At 68.3% G+C, this 17,180-nt stretch overlaps 5 protein-coding genes across 5 annotated transcripts; 3 read left to right on the top strand and 2 right to left on the bottom strand.

The window, feature by feature from the left end:
- Positions 1–1,992: 1,992 nt before the first annotated feature.
- Positions 1,993–3,194, top strand: CHLNCDRAFT_17312 (hypothetical protein; the record flags this gene model as incomplete). Its single annotated transcript, XM_005846675.1, has 5 exons — positions 1,993–2,032; positions 2,145–2,306; positions 2,461–2,555; positions 2,759–2,917; positions 3,066–3,194. Coding segments are annotated over 5 exons (585 nt in total), but the record flags the coding sequence as incomplete, so codon positions are not given.
- A 700-nt stretch (positions 3,195–3,894) lies between these two features.
- Positions 3,895–8,568, bottom strand: CHLNCDRAFT_52945 (hypothetical protein; the record flags this gene model as incomplete). The annotated part of the gene is made up of 12 exons (XM_005846533.1): positions 3,895–4,215; positions 4,527–4,868; positions 5,180–5,272; positions 5,523–5,645; positions 5,822–6,127; positions 6,285–6,377; positions 6,608–7,135; positions 7,368–7,424; positions 7,536–7,645; positions 7,790–7,865; positions 8,057–8,194; positions 8,407–8,568. 12 exons carry the CDS (start codon positions 8,566–8,568, stop codon positions 3,895–3,897), a joined length of 2,349 nt encoding a protein of 782 aa, XP_005846595.1.
- A 151-nt stretch (positions 8,569–8,719) lies between these two features.
- CHLNCDRAFT_52944 (hypothetical protein) lies at positions 8,720–11,088 on the top strand (the record flags this gene model as incomplete). Its single annotated transcript, XM_005846674.1, has 8 exons — positions 8,720–8,812; positions 9,040–9,151; positions 9,666–9,777; positions 9,967–10,086; positions 10,234–10,387; positions 10,507–10,587; positions 10,765–10,807; positions 10,988–11,088. The coding sequence occupies 8 exons, from the start codon at positions 8,720–8,722 to the stop codon at positions 11,086–11,088; spliced, it is 816 nt and encodes a 271-aa protein (XP_005846736.1).
- A 376-nt stretch (positions 11,089–11,464) lies between these two features.
- CHLNCDRAFT_135175 (hypothetical protein) lies at positions 11,465–12,939 on the bottom strand (the record flags this gene model as incomplete). The annotated part of the gene is made up of 4 exons (XM_005846532.1): positions 11,465–11,743; positions 11,883–11,942; positions 12,136–12,210; positions 12,349–12,939. The coding sequence occupies 4 exons, from the start codon at positions 12,937–12,939 to the stop codon at positions 11,465–11,467; spliced, it is 1,005 nt and encodes a 334-aa protein (XP_005846594.1).
- A 277-nt stretch (positions 12,940–13,216) lies between these two features.
- CHLNCDRAFT_59702 (hypothetical protein) lies at positions 13,217–15,815 on the top strand. The gene is made up of 10 exons (XM_005846673.1): positions 13,217–13,343; positions 13,447–13,586; positions 13,696–13,798; positions 13,979–14,084; positions 14,254–14,356; positions 14,539–14,614; positions 14,745–14,820; positions 14,977–15,206; positions 15,374–15,447; positions 15,588–15,815. The coding sequence occupies exons 1-10, from the start codon at positions 13,224–13,226 to the stop codon at positions 15,709–15,711; spliced, it is 1,152 nt and encodes a 383-aa protein (XP_005846735.1). The 5' UTR covers positions 13,217–13,223; the 3' UTR covers positions 15,712–15,815.
- The last annotated feature ends 1,365 nt before the right edge of the window (positions 15,816–17,180 follow it).

Here is a 17,180-nt window from a genome sequence, read left to right as displayed (position 1 = left end):
AAACTGTGACTCAGCGTGCTGTTGCTGCCACAGCAGCAGCCAACAGATGGGCCATAGCATTAGGCAAAGAAGTGGGGGGGGTGGATTTTGGCGGGTTGCTTTGCGTGGAGGCCAGTGCCAATGGCACGGCTCGATCAACGGTGTAGGTAGGATAGGGTACAGGCAGTTCTGCAGCCAGCCAGCTACCTTGCGAGCGGCGGCTGGTGGTGCGACAGAAAGAAAGAATATCGGCCAAGGGAGGGGTGGGCGCCAGGGAGGGCAGCGATGGGGAGCGGCGAGGGGGTGGTGGTGGCGTTGTCCCAGCTGCAGGTGGGTACCTCGGATGTACCTCAGATGTACCTCAGATGTACCGGTCCTCCTCAAGGAAGTTGGCCCTGCAGCCAATGGCGCCAGGCGCAGCGGCGGCATGAGCGCCTAGCAGAGAAGCAGCCCCAGGGAGTCGGCCGATGCTGCGCACTGCCAAACCTTAAAACCCTTCTCTTGCCGTGCCAGGGCACCTGCGCTCGCTGCCCCTGCCTTGCCGGTCTGCCTCCCCAATCCCACCGCGCCTCGCCGCCCCCTCTGCGTGCCCGCCGAGCCCCCCCCCGCCCATCCACCCGCCCGCCCGGCTCACCGCATGAAGGGCTGGGTGAAGACGGAGTCGAGCACATAGTCCACCCCTCTGTCCACATTCTTCTGGGTGACCCCCGAGAAGCTGCGCCGCCCGCCGGTCATGCTGGCCAGTACCGGCTCCAGCAGGCGGTGGTGGCGCCGCGCCACGGGGCGGTAGGTGCGGGCAGCCAGGCCCACTGCGGCAGGGGGCGGGAGAGCGGCAGGAGCGCGGGGCAGGGCAGCGGGTGAGCCGGGGGAGGGTTGGGGGTGGCGGCAGGGCGGAAGCCGGCAGCGGATCGGCGCCGTTCAGGCTCCGCGACTCTGAGAGGAGGAGGGCTGCTGCTGAGTCCCTGCACCCACCTGAGCAGCACAGCATGAAGATGCCCGTGGCGGCAAACTGGCCGGCCTGGTCGCCCTGGGCCCAGGCGCCAAACAGACCCGTCTCGGGGCCCGGCAGCAGCAGCTCCGCCGCGGCGGCAACGCCGCAGCCAATCATCGCGGTGCGCCCGGCAAGCCTCTCAAACACGTTGACGGCGGCCTGCGGCGCGGAGGAGGGGTGCAGGTTAGCACAGGCAGCAGGGAGGGTTGAGGCGCCGCGTGCTGGTGGTAGGGCGGCGCGGAGGCGGGAAGGCAACGAGGGCGCCGCACCTGCGCCTCCAGCAGCTCGGACAGGATCGGGAGCACCCGCGGCTGCGTTGACCGCTTGGAGGAGCCCACGAAAGCGGCCGGGGGGAGCGCTGCGGCCCGCACGGCCATGCCTTCCCGCCTAGAGTGCGGGCGGGCTGCCGAGTGCCGCATGGAGGCTGCTGGGCTGCAAACCATAGAGATCGAGTGTGCGAGAGCCATCGGGGGCGGCGGCACTGCGAGTGTGCGTGAGGTTGGCGCACCAAACTTGAACCTGGCAGTAGGTTATCGCAAGACGTGGCGCAGGGCCCTTAACAGCTAGCGGGTGTACTGTGCAGGTGCCGAGTGGTGCCAGAAAGTGAAATGAGTGGCCACTTTGAGAGCTTGGCTCGAGGCCGGCTTTCTTCTTGGCCCCCCTGCATGGGCTCATGCAGCGCAGCAAGCAGAGTAATCAAGCTTCCCCGCTCGTGCACAATGACTGGGGGACAGATGCAATCTATTTCGATTGAAATGCAGCGGCGGGGCGGCGGGGCCGACACCTTGCAGGTTAGGCAACAGCAGTGCAGCGGCAGACGGAACCCTGCAGCGCACCCAATGCCCCTGATTCCCGCATTGCCAGGAGCACGTGGCACCTGGGCTGCAACCCTTGCCGCCGCCCGCCCACCGCCGCCGCCGCCGCCCTGCTGCCTGTTTGCCCCCACACGCGTGCTGCAGGCCCCCGCCAGCAGCGACCAGCTTGATGGCAACGGTACGGGTTATTCTGAACCACCATCGTGTTACCTGATCACCTACAACGTGTCAAAGAAGCACAATCTAGGTACCTTCAGTGCCCGCTGGCCTCTGTTCGCTGCCGCTGCCTGCTGCACCGCCGCCCGCGCCGGCCTGGCCAGGCGCCCCACCGTGCCGCTGCCACGAATGCTGTGCCGCAGGCACGCTGGCGAGGTGCGCCACGGCGTTCAACGTGCGGCAGCTGTGCCTGGTGGGATCGCGGCAGTTCAACACATTTGGCGCACACGGCTCCAGCGAGTATGTGGACTTCTGCCACTACAACACACTGGACGAGTGCTGCCAGGACCTGAAGGACAACAAGGGTGCGGGCATTCCAAGGGCGGCGCCAAGCTGCGTGGAGTGCTACAGGCTGCTCAAAGGCGCAGCGTGCTCGAGCTCAAAGGTGCAGCGTGCTCGAGCCTGAAGCAATGCTGCGCCCTGCCTGGCCGGCCCCGCCCCGTGCGGATGGTCCTGCAGGGTGCACGGTGGTGGGGGTGGAGATCATAGATGGCGCGCAGCCGGTGCACCGATTCCCGTTCCGCGGCAACACAGCCTTCATGCTGGGGAATGAGGTGCGGCCGGGGCAGGGCAGAGCCTGCGGCACCCGCGCTGCTGCCGCCATCCGCCCCACAGCATGGTCTGGTATGCATGTGGAGTGCGGGCGGGCCTGCCTGGTGGCGTGCCTGCCCCAGCTCCTGGCCACCTTCCCGCCCGCTTTCCCGCCGCTTCACCCATGGACCAGTACACCTGCCCACCCTGAACACCCTGCGTGCAGGGCCAGGGCCTGAACGAGAAGCAGCTGGCGCTGTGCGACTCCTTCCTGTACATTCCGCAGTACGGCGCCGGTACCGCCTCCCTCAACGTCGCCGTGGCCGCCTCCATCGTGCTCCACCACTTTGCCCTGCACGCCGGTTACGGCGAGAGGCAGCGAGAGGTGGGGCGGCCCCTGGGCTGGCAGGCGTTGCGAGCGCTCGGGAACAGTGGTGGAAGCTGCGGGTGCCAGTGCCGGCTGCACTGAAGCTGGAGCTGCTGGCTAGCCTGCATTCAGAAGGTTCCTCCCTGCATGCTGCGCTCCGCTGCAGGGCTACAAGTTCACGCTGGGCGAGCGGCCGCAGCGCACAGCCCCACGTGGCGTGGTGCCGCTCAGTGGCGAAGAGCTGGCGGCAGAGCGGCAGCGGCGGCAGCGGGCGGCGCAAGACGGCGACGCCGACGCAGCTGCCTTGCCGGCACTGTTTGATGACTGACGGCAGCTTCCGGCCGACATGCCAGTCGGTCCTTCTCTTTCTGACTGCCTGTAGAACCGCCACGCTTCCCCACTTCTGGGCGGGCTTCCTCCTTGCTGCAAGACGCGTCGTCTCTGAGAGGTGGCGCACTATGGCACTGGGCTGGTCCACACACATGGTTGTGTGCGCGGTCCTGTGCTTTACAATTAAAAGATGTAATATGTGCCCCCAATCCTGAGCGACAGGACAGGGTGGGCTGGCATGCTGGGCTGTACCGTCGCGGTCTGGGCTGGGCCGCCCTGCTGCTATCCCACCGACGGCCGGCACGGTCCCCCAGCACATTCAACCTTGCCAGAGCTCAAGCCTGTAGACAGCCTTGCCCGTCAATTCACAGGTGTATGGCGTGATATGATATGAGAGGGAAAACAGGGCGAGAGACCGCATGAGAAAGGGAAGGCAGAAGACAGGATCTGGGCTGGAACACACACTGCGGCTGGGAATAACGGGGTAACTTGCAGCTGCCCAGCAACGGCTGGCGGGCCGGCTGGGCGCCGCCACGACGCCTTGCCCATCCTGGCCTGGCTGCTGCACACAGAAAAGAAGCGCTCACGCCTCTGCCGGTCGCCAGCTTGCAGGATGGGGAGCCTGCCGGGGCGCGGCTCTGGCAGAGGTTGCCGAGGCTCGCCGCTCAGGCGCGGCGGGGGCGGGCCGCCTTGGGCCTGCCATTCGCCTGCGCCGGCTGCTGCAGCAGTGCCTGGCTGAAAGTGATCATGGGCGGCGCAGCGGGCGCCGCCGTGGCGTCGCTCAGCGCCGACGCGGCGGGCGGCGCCGCGGGGCCAGGCGCCGGCGTCGCGGCAGCGGCCGGCGGCGGCGCCGCGGGCGCGATGGGGGCCGCGGGCCCCACCGGCTTGTTGCTGGTGGGGGAGGAGAGCATGGCGGGGGGCATGGAGGTGCGGCCTGCCAGCGGGGAGGGGACTTCGAGGGTGGTGGAGGAGATCATGGCTGCGATCTGCATGGGGTGGAAGAAGGGGCGGGCCGGATGGCACCTCCGTTCGGCGGGCCGCTCAGCCCCAACCGCAGCACCAGCACGCAGTGAGCTGCAAGGCAGAGCCAGTGTGTAGGGCGCCAGAGCTTACAGCCGTTAGGGCTGTAAGCTCTACGTGCTGGGCTGCTAGGGTCCCGTGTGTGCTGGGCTGCACACAGGGCAAGGGTCGATGCTGGCCTGGCCGGCATACCGGGCAGGCCCCTGACGCTTGCCTGCGCATCCTTCTTCACATTCTCTGCCTCCAGCATGGCCAGCCGTGCCTCCAAGGCCCCCACCTCCCCTCCGGCCACCCCCCTGGCCCCAGCCGACGACGGCCGCTGCGGGGCGGCCGCCGCCACGCCCGCCGGGGTGGTGACGGCCGGCGCCGCCGGCGCGGCGCCGGGAGAGGGCGCGGGGCCGGGCGCTGCGGGTGCGGGCTGCGGCGGCGCGTAGGTGCCAGCCCTGATGCTGCTCAGGACCGCCTCCGCCTCTGCCGCCTTGGCCTCCACGGCCGCCAGGTACTCTGGCGGCGGCGGCAGGAAGGTGGGCAGGCGCAGCATGGCGGGCAGCCGCTCGCGGTAGGCGGCGGCGGCGGCGCGGGCCGCCGCGGCCGCGCCCTCTGCCGCTGCCATCACCTCCTGCACGCGTGGTGGGGGTGCCAGCATGGGGACACGACGCTAGGTGAGCTGGTGGGTAGGAGGGAGCGGCCAGGATCAGCTGCGCGGAGCCACTCGTGGCGTGGTGGTGGTGCTGTGTGTGTGTCTCTGTTGTGCAGCGGGGGTGGGGCAGGCGCATGGGGCAGCACAAGGGGCAGGCTGGCGCGGGTCGCCACGGCCCGCAAAGTGAAAGGTTGTGTTTGCTGCGTGTGCGGCGTGTGTTTGTGCGTGTGTGTGTGTGTGTGCGCATGTGCGTGTGTGCTCTTTGAGGGTGGAGGCGGCGGGCGCCGCACCTTGACATTGTTCTCGGCGGTGGATCGCTGCTGCTTGAAGGTCTTGGGGTCTCCCAGCCCCAGCCTGGCCGCCTGCTCGCCCTGCTTGACGGCCTGCAGGCCAGGGCGCACAGCAGCCCGAACATGCACAGTGAGCAGCCCCGCCGCCATCGTTGTTGCAACACACGCGCATGTGCCACACACACGGTGGGCAGCGCATGTGTGAATGCAAGCACGCAGGCATTGCATCGCGGCACCACCACACAGCACCACCACCAGCACCACCACCACGACCACCATCACCACCACACACCACATCACCACCACCACCACACACCACACCACACCGCCGCCACCTGCCCACCTTGTCTAGCCGCTCCCGGAAGAAGCGCGCCTTGGCGCCCAGCTCGTGCAGCTGAGCCAGGTTGAGCTCCACCACCTGCTGCATCGCGCCCAGAAGCTTCACAGGCACCTCCGCCGCCACCACCTGCTTGGCAGCAGGGTTGGCAGGGCGTACGGGGAGGTGCAGGGCGAGAGGGCAGGTGGTTGGGCAAACAGGCAACATGCCGGAAACGGACCGTGCAAGCGGGGAAAAGGGCAGCCAGGGATGGCAGGCGAGGCACGGCGTGATGGGCAGCGCCGGCACACCTCCTGCTGGCTCACCTGCTGACTCAGCGCGGCGGCGTCTGCGGCCGCGCCGCCGTCGCCCGCGGCGGTGGGCTCGCCGCCGCCGCCGCGCACGGCGCCGGCCAGCCCCTCCAGCGCCGCCAGGCCGCCCTGCACCGCGGCCGCCACCTCCGCCGCCGACGCGCCGCTGGCCGGCTTGCCGCTGCGGATGGCATCCAGGCGGTGGTGGTGGTGCTGGGCGGCGGAGGCGCGCCGCGAGCGCAGCTCCCCGGCCTCTCCCTTGAGCCCCGCAAGCTCCACCTCCAGCAGTGCGATGCGCCCCTCCACCTCCGACAGCCGCCCCTGCACACCAGCAGGCGAGCAGGGGGCGTGAGTGCCCCTGCTGCATCCCCACGCCCGGCGCGCGATGCGCGTCGGCTGCCGGGCGCCGCCGCGGGCAGCAGGCAGCGGCGCTGCGTGCAGCAGCCCAAAGACCGAAGACCGGCAGGCCCACGCTCACCACCAGGGCTGCATCGTCCCGCCTGTGGCTCGCCTCCGCCTCCGCCAGCTGCTCCGCCACGCTGAGCTGAGGCTTGGGCGGCGCTTGCACCTCCTGCACAGCAGCCAGGGCGCAGCCCGGCGGTGAGAAGATCGAGCTGGGCCTGCAGTGCGCCTGCTGGGCCCTGTGCTGGAGCCAGAGGATGGCGAGAGTGGGAGACCGCTCGCCCGGCGCCACGCTGCCATCAGCTATACCCATGCGGCGTGCGCTGCCTTCCAGTGCAGCCACAGAGGCACCGACCGGGCCGCCAGGGTCGGCGGCCGCAGCGGCCGCAGCCAGCCCACCTGCAGGCGGGTGGCCAGCGCGGCACGCAGCTCCTCCAGCGGTTGCAGCGCGGCCGCGACCTCGGGCGCCTGCGGCGGCGCGCCGGCGCCCCCCACGGGGCCCAGCACGTCCAGCTGCCCGCACAGCAGCTCCAGCACCGCTCCGTACGCCTTGCACAGCTCCTTGGGCTGGGTGGTGCCCGCGAGGCGCGCCTCCTGCCTGACCAGCTCGCCGCCCAGCCGCTTCAGCTTGGCCGCGGGGGCCTCCGCGGGCTTGGCAGGCGGCGGCTTGAGCACGCCGCGCCGCACCAGGCCCAGGGCCGCGGCAGCGGCGCGCTTGGCGGCCGGCGTGGGGGCCAGCCGGTCGGTGCCGCACACCTGGCCCAGGGCGGCCACCGCCTGCGCTAGGGCCTGGGTGACGGCCGCGGGCGTGGAGGGGTGAGCCACCGCCGCCAGCAGATGCGCCAGGGCGGGGGCGTCGGCTGCCGCCGAGCCGCGCTCCAGGCACCCCTCCACCAGCAGCTCCAGCGCCCGGCACTTGAGCAGCACCTGCGGGAGGCAGGCACGGGGCGACGGCGGGGGCGGTGACGTGGGGCAGGGGCGGGTACGCGAGCCAGCGGGCAGTCCAGCTAAGCCAAACATGATTCTACGAATTGCTCTGACCAGGTGCGTAGGAGGGGGGATATTGGCTGGCTTGAGCCATGCCACGCTGCTACTGCTGGGTGCAAGGGAGCCTGTGGGTGTGATGCTGCTGCGCGGGCCGCCACTCTGCTGACCGGACCTGCTTGAAGTCAACCAGTTGACTGCCATCGGTGTACAGCGCATCCCCGTGCAGCACCTGCAGGCCACGCCAAGGAGGGACTTTTGGCCCTTGGCGAAGCTCCAGTCAATGCAAGGCACCCAAGGCGCAGCCCTGCAATGCCGCCCGCCGCCCGCTGGCGCCGCCCACCTGGTCGGTCCACTGCAGCGCCAGGGACCCCCACTCGCCCGCCCCCGCTGCCACGGCCGATGACTCGAGCGCCTGGCCCGCATCCTTGGCCGTCTGAGGGCCCTTGGCGGCTGATGGCGCGGGGGCAGCGGGCGGGGGGGTGATCACGGGAGCGGGCTGCTCCTCGGGGGCTGCAGACGTTCCCTTTTTCTTCTTGGGCTTCTTGGGCTTCACCGCTGCTCCTTTGGCGTTGGGGACCGGCTGGGGGTCCTCACCGTTCCCCGCAAGCAAGGAGTAGGAGTTGGCAAACATGGCGCAATCGCAGTCCTGGATTTGTGGCCCGAATTGGGGCTCGATGCGGGCACGGGCAAAGGTCACACCTGTGTGTTTGGGCGCTTGTACGGCAGTACGCCGCCCGCCGCCGCCTCAGTGCATGCAGGCACAAAAAAACAAGCTTGCATGCATTGGCTGCTCAACGCTTGTTGCAGTCATCCAGGCAGATATGATACAGGGCCACGGGGGCCCGATCACACGTCGGCAACGCGCGGCGGCTCCTCCCCGCGCCGCTTCAGCTCCTCCACCGTCTGTTGCGCCACATGCTCCCCAAACAGCAGGTCGTAGGCCCACACCGTGGCAGCAGCACCGATAGTGAGGACCAGGATGTTGGTCCGGGTCAGTGCCTGTGGTAGGCATCACCGCAGGCAGGAGGGTTAGCCGTGTGTTGGGTCATTGGCGGTCAAGTTTCCTGGAATTGGCATGGGCAGCAGCGTTCGGCCACGCTGCGCAGCGGCAGCGTAAGTCAGGGCTGCAATCGCCTACGCCGGATGAGACAGAGCTGCACCGGATTAGAAGCCACCGCCGTGGGCGCCAGCGCCCTTTCAAACTCACTCACCAGGCCTCCCGGCAGCCTCATTACTTTCTGCAGTTCTGGCGCGACTGGGTGGGAGCCATAAGGGCCCGTGGAAGCCAGCGCCTGCTGCGGGGCCAGCACCTTGGCCCTACCAGCACGCCTGCTGCCTCCTGCAGCGGCTGCCGACGCCAGGATGCTCTGCATGAGTACAGTCGGTGTGCTACAGGGACTGGGCAGCAGGAAAGCCAAAACGAAAAATCTTGCAGTGGCTGACGTGGCCTAGGCTTTTTGCTTGCTCCACACCAACCTGTGCAACTGCTTTTTGAACACCAGAACTGAACAAACCCAGCCAGCCATGTCTCGAACCTCCACTGTGGCGAGCCTGTGCCGCAGGGCGGCCACCGCGCTGGCCCAGCGCACTGCCGCGCCACTGCCGGCGGCTGCTGTGGTGAGGACAAGGGCAGCAGCGCACAGTCCAAGGCTGTGCTTGGGTCCAAGGACCATGCCTGCGCCGCTTCTGTCGCTCGCGACACTCTGCCGTGCCCTGGCCCCACCTTGGACGCCTGCTCCTGCGCCCACAAAGCCCGGATGGCTCTTGGAAGCCTTGCAGGCCTCTGACCGCCCGCCGGCCCGGCGCTGCCGCCGCCGCGCCCGCCGCCCGCCCACCTCCCACAGCAGGCCCCGCGCACCATCGTCACCGCCACCGCCGCCACCGCGGCAGCCGCCAGCGGCACGATGATGAGGGTCATGGGGGTGGACGTGCCGTACAGCTACGTCATTGGCACAGGTGGGCGGGGAGACAGGGAGGCGCTAGCGGCTGGAGCCGTGTGCCCCAACCCGAGGGCAGAGCGATGAGCAACAGCGTTGAACGCCGCGAGGAGGGGTGCGCAAGGTTTTGGCGCCGGTGTGCTGGAGGAGGGGTAGCGAGCTGGGTGCCAGGTGGCTCTCAGCTCGCTGCACACACTGCCGCACCGGCAGCACCGGCCCAAGCACCCTGCCCGAAGGCCAATGCGGTGCCAGCAACGCGTCGCGCCGCCCCTGGCCCTGGCTGTTGCTGACGCGTCCGAATGGCGGTGGCGGCCAAGCATACGGGACCGCAGCCTCCACCACCTGTCATTCGCGCCGTGAAACGCGCTGTTCCTGCCAGCCTCCCGCCGCTCGTCGCGGCAGCTCCTGGAGCAATACCCAGCTCAGACATGCAGACCCGCGATATCTGCCCACTTGTCGCCGTCGTATGGGGCCCCCGGTGCGCGCCCCCTTGGGCCCCACGCTGCGCCCCCATGCTGCACCCCCGCATGCAGCCCTGGCCATTGGCTTTGGTGCCTACACTTACGAGACGTTTGTGCTCGCCAAGGAGGGAGGAAAGCCCATCCAGGCGGAGATCACTCGCCACCCAGACATCACCTCCCTCAGGTGGGAGCCAGCGCCAGCTGGACGGCGGCCTCGCGGAGGAGAGCGGTAGAATTGCAGGTGGTGCAGGGCAGGCTGGCACCTGGCTGGCTGAATTCCATGCTCGGCGTCATCGCGGCGGCTGTCTGCCTGCTTCCCTGTTCTGGCTTGCATGCCTGCGCTCCCTCCACGCCTCTCTTCCCTTTCCCGCAGGATGACCGATCACAACGGGCGCCCCTTCACGGCGCAGCAGCTGCTGGGGCGGTGGGCCCTCATCGACTTTGGTTCGCTGCAGCAGGCCACCGACGTCAAGAGCATCAACTCCATCTGCAGGTGCGGCGTGTAGCCTGCTGCGCGGGTCAGTGCGTGCCTGGCAGGCATGCAGGCATTAACCCACAGCCGGCTCCTGCGTGCTCCCATGCACCCAAGTGGCCCCTCCTGCCTGCCGCTGACTTTTCAACAATGAGGCACGCCGCGCAGGGCCGCGGAGGCTGCCCGGCAGCGCTGCGGCGTGGCTGTCACCCCTGTGTACCTCAGCCTCAGCCCCGCCACCGACAAGCCAGATGACCTCAAGCGCGTGGTGGCAGCGGCGGGGCACCCAGCCCTGGTGGCGCTGACTGGGGACGCAGATGGGGTGGGTCGGATGCGCAGGGCTGGCCCGTGCCTCGGGGTGCAGGGGATTTCCTTGTGCGCCTTGGCATCCATACTGCTCGGCACCAACTGAGCTCCACTCTGCCGCCACGGCCTCTCCAGGTGCTGGAGTGCGCCCACAAGTTCAAGAGCCAGGAGAAGGCGGCGGTGCTTTCTTCCACCAAGGGCGACGAGCAGTACAAGGTGCGGGACGGGGCGCAGGGCACCGTGTGACGCCCACCCGGCTGGCTTTGCATGCCAGTCCTTTCAGCCGCCGCCAGCGTGCCCCTTGGCCTCCCTGGCTGCCCTTGCCTCCCTCCCAAGCCTTCCCAGCCTGCCCTGCCTGCCGAACTGAGTCGTTTCGTTGGGCGTGCGGTGCAGCGTGGCGACGCCGCGATGGATGAGGCCTATGTTAGCTCCTTTGGTGAGTCAGGCACTGGAGCCTCCCTTTCTCGCTGGATCCCTCCAGCCCCTGCCAGCAGGGGTCTCTCTTCCGCACACTGGAGCCCATCTGCAGTGCAGCCTGCCTGACCTGGCAGCAGGACGCTTGCATCGGCCCCAAGCCATGCCCACGGCTCCCACACCCACCCCACGACCCCTGCAGTGTACCTGGTGGCCCCCAACGGCGAGTTCTCCAAGCTGTGGCCCAAGGAGGTGCCGCTGGCGCTGCTGTCGGACGCCGTGTGCAGGGCGGTCAAGGACTGAGGGCGGAGCGGGAACACAGCACCGGGGCTGTTCTATCTGTGCATCTCACGAACTGTCGTTCGTGCGACTGTGTTGCACAGTGGCTTGATAGGAGCGACACACATGATTACAATCTGACAGCCGCTCTTCCTGTCCTCTACCACTCTTCCTGCCATGTTTTTGTGCCCTCTCTTGCATCCAGTTGTGTAGCGCCCTCTGCTCCGTGCCCTGCCCTACTGTGTTTCCATGCCTGCCTGTGATCTTGGGCTGCAAGCTGTTACTGCAAGAAACTGCGCCACCTGTTACGTTGAGAACCACAGTGGCACAGGGGGCAGGTGCCTGGTCAGTCGAGCGCTGATCGGCAAAGGGGCATCAGAGCCATCAGCCCTCGCGCCCATCATTCTTTCCTCCTGCGGCGCTTGGCTGCCGCAGCCTGTTTCTCTCCATCTGCGTCCTGCTCCAGTCCCGCATCTTTCACATCTTGCCTCCGCCGACCGCGCCTCGCGGCAGCCGGCCGGGATGCGTCTGCCTCTCCCTGCTGCTGCTGCTGCTGCCGCTGCATGGGCACCAGCTCCTTGTGCCGATCCATCAGCGGCTGCCGCACCGCCGCCGGCTGGTGCTCAAGAGCGTACCGCAGGCCCTCGCGGGAAAAGTGCTCCAGGTTGGCCCCAACAAACTGCAGGCAGGCAGGCAAGCAGGCGGGCAGGCAGGCATGTGGGCGGGCAGGCCCAGGCCCAGGCCCAGGCCCAGGCCATTGGATGTAATGAAGAGGGTGCGGCAGCATGCAGGACGCGCCCTCAGAATGCCCCACACACCTGCAGCATACACGGCGAGTCGCCCTTGCCCAGCTCCCGCAGAACCCAGCCCGTGCCAGTCTGCAGGGGGCAGCCAGGATCCAGGGGGGGAGAGGGTGCCATGTGTGTCAAGAGTCGAGGGGGAAATGTCTCTCGTACATGATGCATGGCTCGCCTGGCCTCAACACAGGACTTCACAACCCGCCGGCAGGCCAGCCAAGCCTGGAGGTAGCCTGGCATGCCAATGAGGGCTCTGCCAGCCGCCCCGCCGCACCTGGGCAAAGCGCTCCTCTCCCCGCACCGTGGCTGCCAGGGCATCAAGTAGGCTGGCGCGGAAGCCGGGGAACACCTGCACTGGCCAAACCCACGGCCCAGCAGTCTAAGCATCCGTGCGGGGCAGCGCGTCACTGGCAAAAGGACGGGGCCGATCGCGGCGCCTGCTGCTGCCGCCGCTGCTGCTGCACGCAAGCAGGCTGCAGCCCGGCACATGGAGACAACTCGCCTTGTCGTCTGGCAGCTTGGCCATGGTCACAAAAGCCACCACTGAGGAGCGCCTCAGCCACAGGTTGTCGTGCCGGCACCAGGCCAGCACGTGCGAGGCGCATGCCTCTCCCTGAGCGGGCTCGCTCTTGAGCAGCAGCTTGATCATTGGAGCCAGCAGACGACCGCAGATCCAGTCGCAGGTGGACCAGGCAAAGACGTGGCCATCGGTGTAAATCTGCTGCAGCGCACGCAGCTCCTCCCGCCACTGCTCCGCCAAGCCCGCCTCCAGCAGGCACTGCCTCCAGCAAAGCATGCCGGCCAGCTTGTCCTCCTGGAGCGGCTGACGGAGCAGCGCGAGGCCCAGCTGCCGCAGCCCGGCCGGCTCCGCAGCCACCTCTTTCAAAAACGCCTTGCACACGGCCTCCACGGCCGGCGTCTTGACCCCACGATGGAAAATGACGCCCTTGAAGTAACCGTCTTGGCCCACCTTGACTTCTGCATCGGCCTCCGCTTGCAGCCGGTGCTGCAGTGCCTCCAGATGGGCGACGGCGGCAGCGCTGCCAGCGCTGGCGGCGGCCGCGCTGCCCCTGGCCATGATGGCACGCTGCGTGTTCGACGAGGATTCGGCTCTCAGTGCTGGTAGCCTGCAGGGGGAGCGAGTCCAAAGCCTGGCGACGGGAGGTGCTCGGGCAAACCCCGGCGCCGCCATTCGACGCAGGCGAGTCAGGGGTGTTTGTGAAGGGGTGCAGGTACCGCCGATGGTTTGATGAGCCGCAAGTCTCGTTTCTCCAGGCCGCCACGTCCCACCCCACCCCACGTGGCCGACACTGCCAAAATTGATCTCCCGAAACGCCCAGGGCCACTCCATCGCCGCACACTATGGCCATGCTGCTGTTATGGCTCCTGGTGCTGCCAGTCCTGGCCCAAAGCAGCTCGGTCGAAGACACCGTCATTTCTTTGCAGGGCACGGGCCTCCCGCTGGACGAGGATGGCAAGGAGGTGCGCACGAAGCCTTCGGAAGGAGTCGCGTGCACATCCGGCTCCCCGCCGCTGCCGCCGCCGCCACTTCCCGCCGCCTGGCCTTGCTGCTGCCGCCGCGCAGGTGCACGCACACGGCGGGCAGCTGCTGCAGGAGGGATCCACTTTCTACTGGGTGGGGACCTCTCAAAAGGTGCTGCCGGCCTGGACATCCACTCACATCAACATCTACAGCAGCACCGACCTGCAGAATTGGCAGTTCAGGTGCGGTCCCAGGCTGGTGTGCCAGCTGCTAGGGAAGGAGGGAGGCGGCGAGGTTGGAATGCATCATCTCTGCTGCATCAGTAGGCACCCCCCCGCATGGCATGTGCAGGAACGTTATCTTCCGGTGGCAGCAAATTGTGGGCTTCCCGCGGCGCCTGCCCTACGGCCACCTGTGGCAGCCGCCGCCGCCATACCGCATCGAGCGGCCCAAGGTGCGGTGCCGGCGCTGTGCCGGGTGTGCCGCCACCTCAGTGAGAGCTACAGCACCGCAGCTGCTGCTGCCCATCGGCGTCAGTCGTGGCGGCCGCGTGGGCACACACACGCAGCCATTGGCTTGTCGCCGCCACCGGCGTCAGCCTGCCCCACCCCGCCCCGCCCCTGCATGCACGCAGATCCTGCACCACGTGCGGCGCCGCCGTTACATCCTCATGTTCCATCTGGACACCCCTGGCTTCGAGGTGCCCGCTGTGGGGGTCGCCATCAGCCCCAACATCACGGGTGCGGCGGCGCGGCGCTGCTGGCGGCGTGCGATGTGGACTCGGGCGAGGGCGCAGGCATGCGCCGTGCAAGCACATTGTCGGGGCACGCACGCCAGCCGTGCGCGCCGCTGCCCTCCACCTGCCGCCGCCTGCTGCCTCTGCCCCATGCTTGCGCGCCGACCCTGCAGGCCCCTACCGCTGGCTGCACCACTTCTTCCCAGACAACAACACCAGCTACGACATGACGGTGTGGCAGGAGCCGGGCACGGGGCAGGCCTACCTCGTGCGCAGGTGGGGAGCGAGGCGGCGCTGCCGCTGTCGAAGGGCGGGCGGCCAGCTCGGAGGCATCCCTGCGTTGGCTGCTCTCCCAAGTGCTTTCCACCTGGCCGGCTGTACCAGCCATTCGCCCAGCAGGAGTCCCATGTGCCCGCCTGGCCTGCTGTCCTCGCCTGTCCGCACACGCCTGCCTGCAGCTGCCCTGTGATGACGATAGCAGTGTCGCGGCTGCGCCCAGACTGGCTGGCCACCGCTGGCTCCATCTGCTCCCGGGTGGGTGGGCAGGCTGCGGCCCAGGGGGCCCACCTGCCTGTGGCATGCAGCTGGCTGTTATTTGGTGTGCCGTTCCGGCTGCCCGGCTGCCTGCCGACCGCCGCCGCGCGCCTGCGCTGCCTGGTTGCAGACCGGGCTGGGGGCAGAGGGCCCGGCGGTGTTCAGGCACAGCGGCAGGCACTACATCTTTGCCTCACACTTGACAGGTGTGGGTGTGGGTGTCTGGGCACGAGGCCACCCGATGCTGGAAAGCTTAGGCAGGGTTTTGCCGACCAGTGCCTGCCTTCCCGCGCTGGGCTGCCGTAATCACTCCCACCCTGCTGGTGCCCCCGCTGGTCATGCCTCGCCGCTGGGCGCCGCAGGCTGGGCTCCCAACCCGCCCATACTGCACGAGTCCACCGCCGGCGGCATGTGCAGCACCTTCTGGCGGCTGCTGCCCGCGCCGGCGCACGGCCCGTTGGCGGGGACCACTTACGACTCGCAGTCCACCCACATCTTCACATACACCTTCCAAGACGGCGCCGAGGTGCTGGTGTGGATGGGCGACCGCTGGAACGAGCAGGGCAGAGGCTCTGTGGGAGGAGCCAGCTACGTGAGTGTGCCTTGGCTGCGGTGCTGCGCCTGGGGCTGCACTGCAGCAGGGGATGATGCATGCATGGACGAGGGCGAGAGCCACCAACAGGCAGCCAGCAGGCATCTGCGGCAGCCCTGCATAATTTCAAGCCCATCCCGTGCTGCCGGGCCGCTGTGCCGCTGCAGGTGTGGCTGCCGCTGCTGCCGCGGGTCGGAGCGCCCGGCTTTGAGCTGGTGTATGCGGAAAACTGGAGCCTGCGGTGAGGAGGGGGCCCCAGCGTTGCTGTTCTGTCGTGGGCTGCTGTCGCTGCTTTGCGCTATGCGGCATGCCCGGAGTGCCGTCAACGGCTGCTTGCCCCTGCCTAATCCCTCCTGCACCTTACCTGCTGTTCTGGTGCAGGCAGTACAAGGGCGCTGTGTGGGACGTGGCGGCCCAGGCGGTACGGTTTGCTGCTGATGTGGAGGATTCGCCACGCTTTGCGACCGAGCCGGGGCGCGGGGTGGATGGTGTGGCAGTGAGTTGACGCACACACTCCTCCTGCGATGCTGCGGCCAGCTGCCGACAGCAGACATTTCATGCTTCGTTTTCTTCCCTTGCTCCCCAACTATCCTGTAAGCATTTCTACATCATGGCCGAGGGGCAGGCTACACGTGGTGGCATCGATTAAGGCATGTTATGGTGCAAACAAAACGCGAAGAGTACATATGGTAGCATTGGTAGCATGAATTGCAATGAATGAGATTGAATTGCAATGAATGAGATGGATAAAAAAAATCTGGGTGAAGCCTCGCGGCTGCCAACGAGCCGCTGGACGGGCGGCATAATGGCAACACATGGGGCCATGGGTAACAACAACGTCCCAGCAGCAGGGCCAGTCACACGCGCTTCAGCAGGACGGCCAGCAGCGTCACGAGGCGGGCAGCCAGAGCATGCAGGCGGTGCGGACCAGCAGCCAACACATTTGCGCCAAAAACAGGGTGGAGGCCCAGGGCACATCGGCCAGCCACAGCGCAAGCGGTGACTTGGCCACCGCTACCGCCACAAGCGAGCCGCCTGCGGCGCCGGCGTTGCCGCACCGCCGCCGCTGCTGCTGCGCTGCCGTGCTGCCGCCGCGGTCAACCGCACGCCTTGCCTCGCCGGCGAGGGTGCCGACCGCCACAGCTGCCTGGCCAGCAGGGGCTGCCGCCGTGCCGGCCGGCGAGTCGTCCAGCGCCCAGAGCAGCACCGTGGGGAGCAGGGCTGCCCCCACAAACTGCGCCCACAGCGTGGTGGCCATGCACGCTGCGCGGGGCGACAGCGCGCCCCCGCCGCGCTCCAGGATCCACCAGCTGCAGCGGCCAGTCCAGCACCGAGGCCAGGCCCTCCAGGCAGCTGCCAGGGTCCAGAGCCAGCAGGGTGGAGCTGTGGGCGTGCTGTTGCTGGTCGGGCGGCGGGTCGGGCGGCGCCGCGGCGCAGCGGAAGCCAGCCACGTGCGCCAGCGCCGCCTGCTGCAGCAGCAGCACCCAGGCGGTCGTCCTGCGGCGGGGCGGGGCAAGCGGGCAGGGCAGGGCAGCCCCTGGGCTCAACAACTCAGGGGCTGAAGTCATGCAAAAATTATGCTGCTGCCATGCAGGCCTCACCCCGCCGGCAGCGTCCACGCCAGGCAGCCAAAGAAGGCGGCCGGCACTCGAGAGTTGAGCAGCCAGGTCCAGAGGAATGCGGCGCAGGAGTGGGGGGTGCCCTCTGGGATCGGGTACGGCACGCAGGCCAGGCACAGGCTGGCCAGGCGGATGCACAGCAGCAGGCCGTTGCGCCGACGCCGGTACCAGGCGGGGCTGCAGAGGCGGATGAGGGGCCCCAGGGCCGCCAGCAGCGATAGGGCCAGCATGACGGTGCGGAAGCGGGCTTCGGCCTGCAAGGGCAGGGTGGCGGCAGCAGCGGCAATCACCAAAGGGTAGAGTCCACCGGGAGGGGAGCGCCTGGCATTCATCGCTAGGTGTGCAGCACGGCGCC

This window comes from Chlorella variabilis (assembly GCF_000147415.1).
Source record: "Chlorella variabilis unplaced genomic scaffold CHLNCscaffold_13, whole genome shotgun sequence".
Lineage (NCBI taxonomy): Eukaryota > Viridiplantae > Chlorophyta > Trebouxiophyceae > Chlorellales > Chlorellaceae > Chlorella > Chlorella variabilis.
The sequence above is the reverse complement of the archived record's forward strand: the minus strand, read 5'-3'. Positions and strand labels throughout refer to the sequence as shown.

Excerpts from the sequence above, each read along its gene's own strand:
- CHLNCDRAFT_59702 (XM_005846673.1), top strand. The coding sequence starts at position 13,224 with ATGGCCATGCTGCTGTTATGGCTCCTGGTGCTGCCAGTCCTGGCCCAA. Across the intron at positions 13,344-13,446 it reads TGGACGAGGATGGCAAGGAG|GTGCACGCACACGGCGGGCA; the intron begins GTGCGCACGAAG and ends GCCGCCGCGCAG. Across the intron at positions 15,448-15,587 it reads GCGGAAAACTGGAGCCTGCG|GCAGTACAAGGGCGCTGTGT; the intron begins GTGAGGAGGGGG and ends GTTCTGGTGCAG.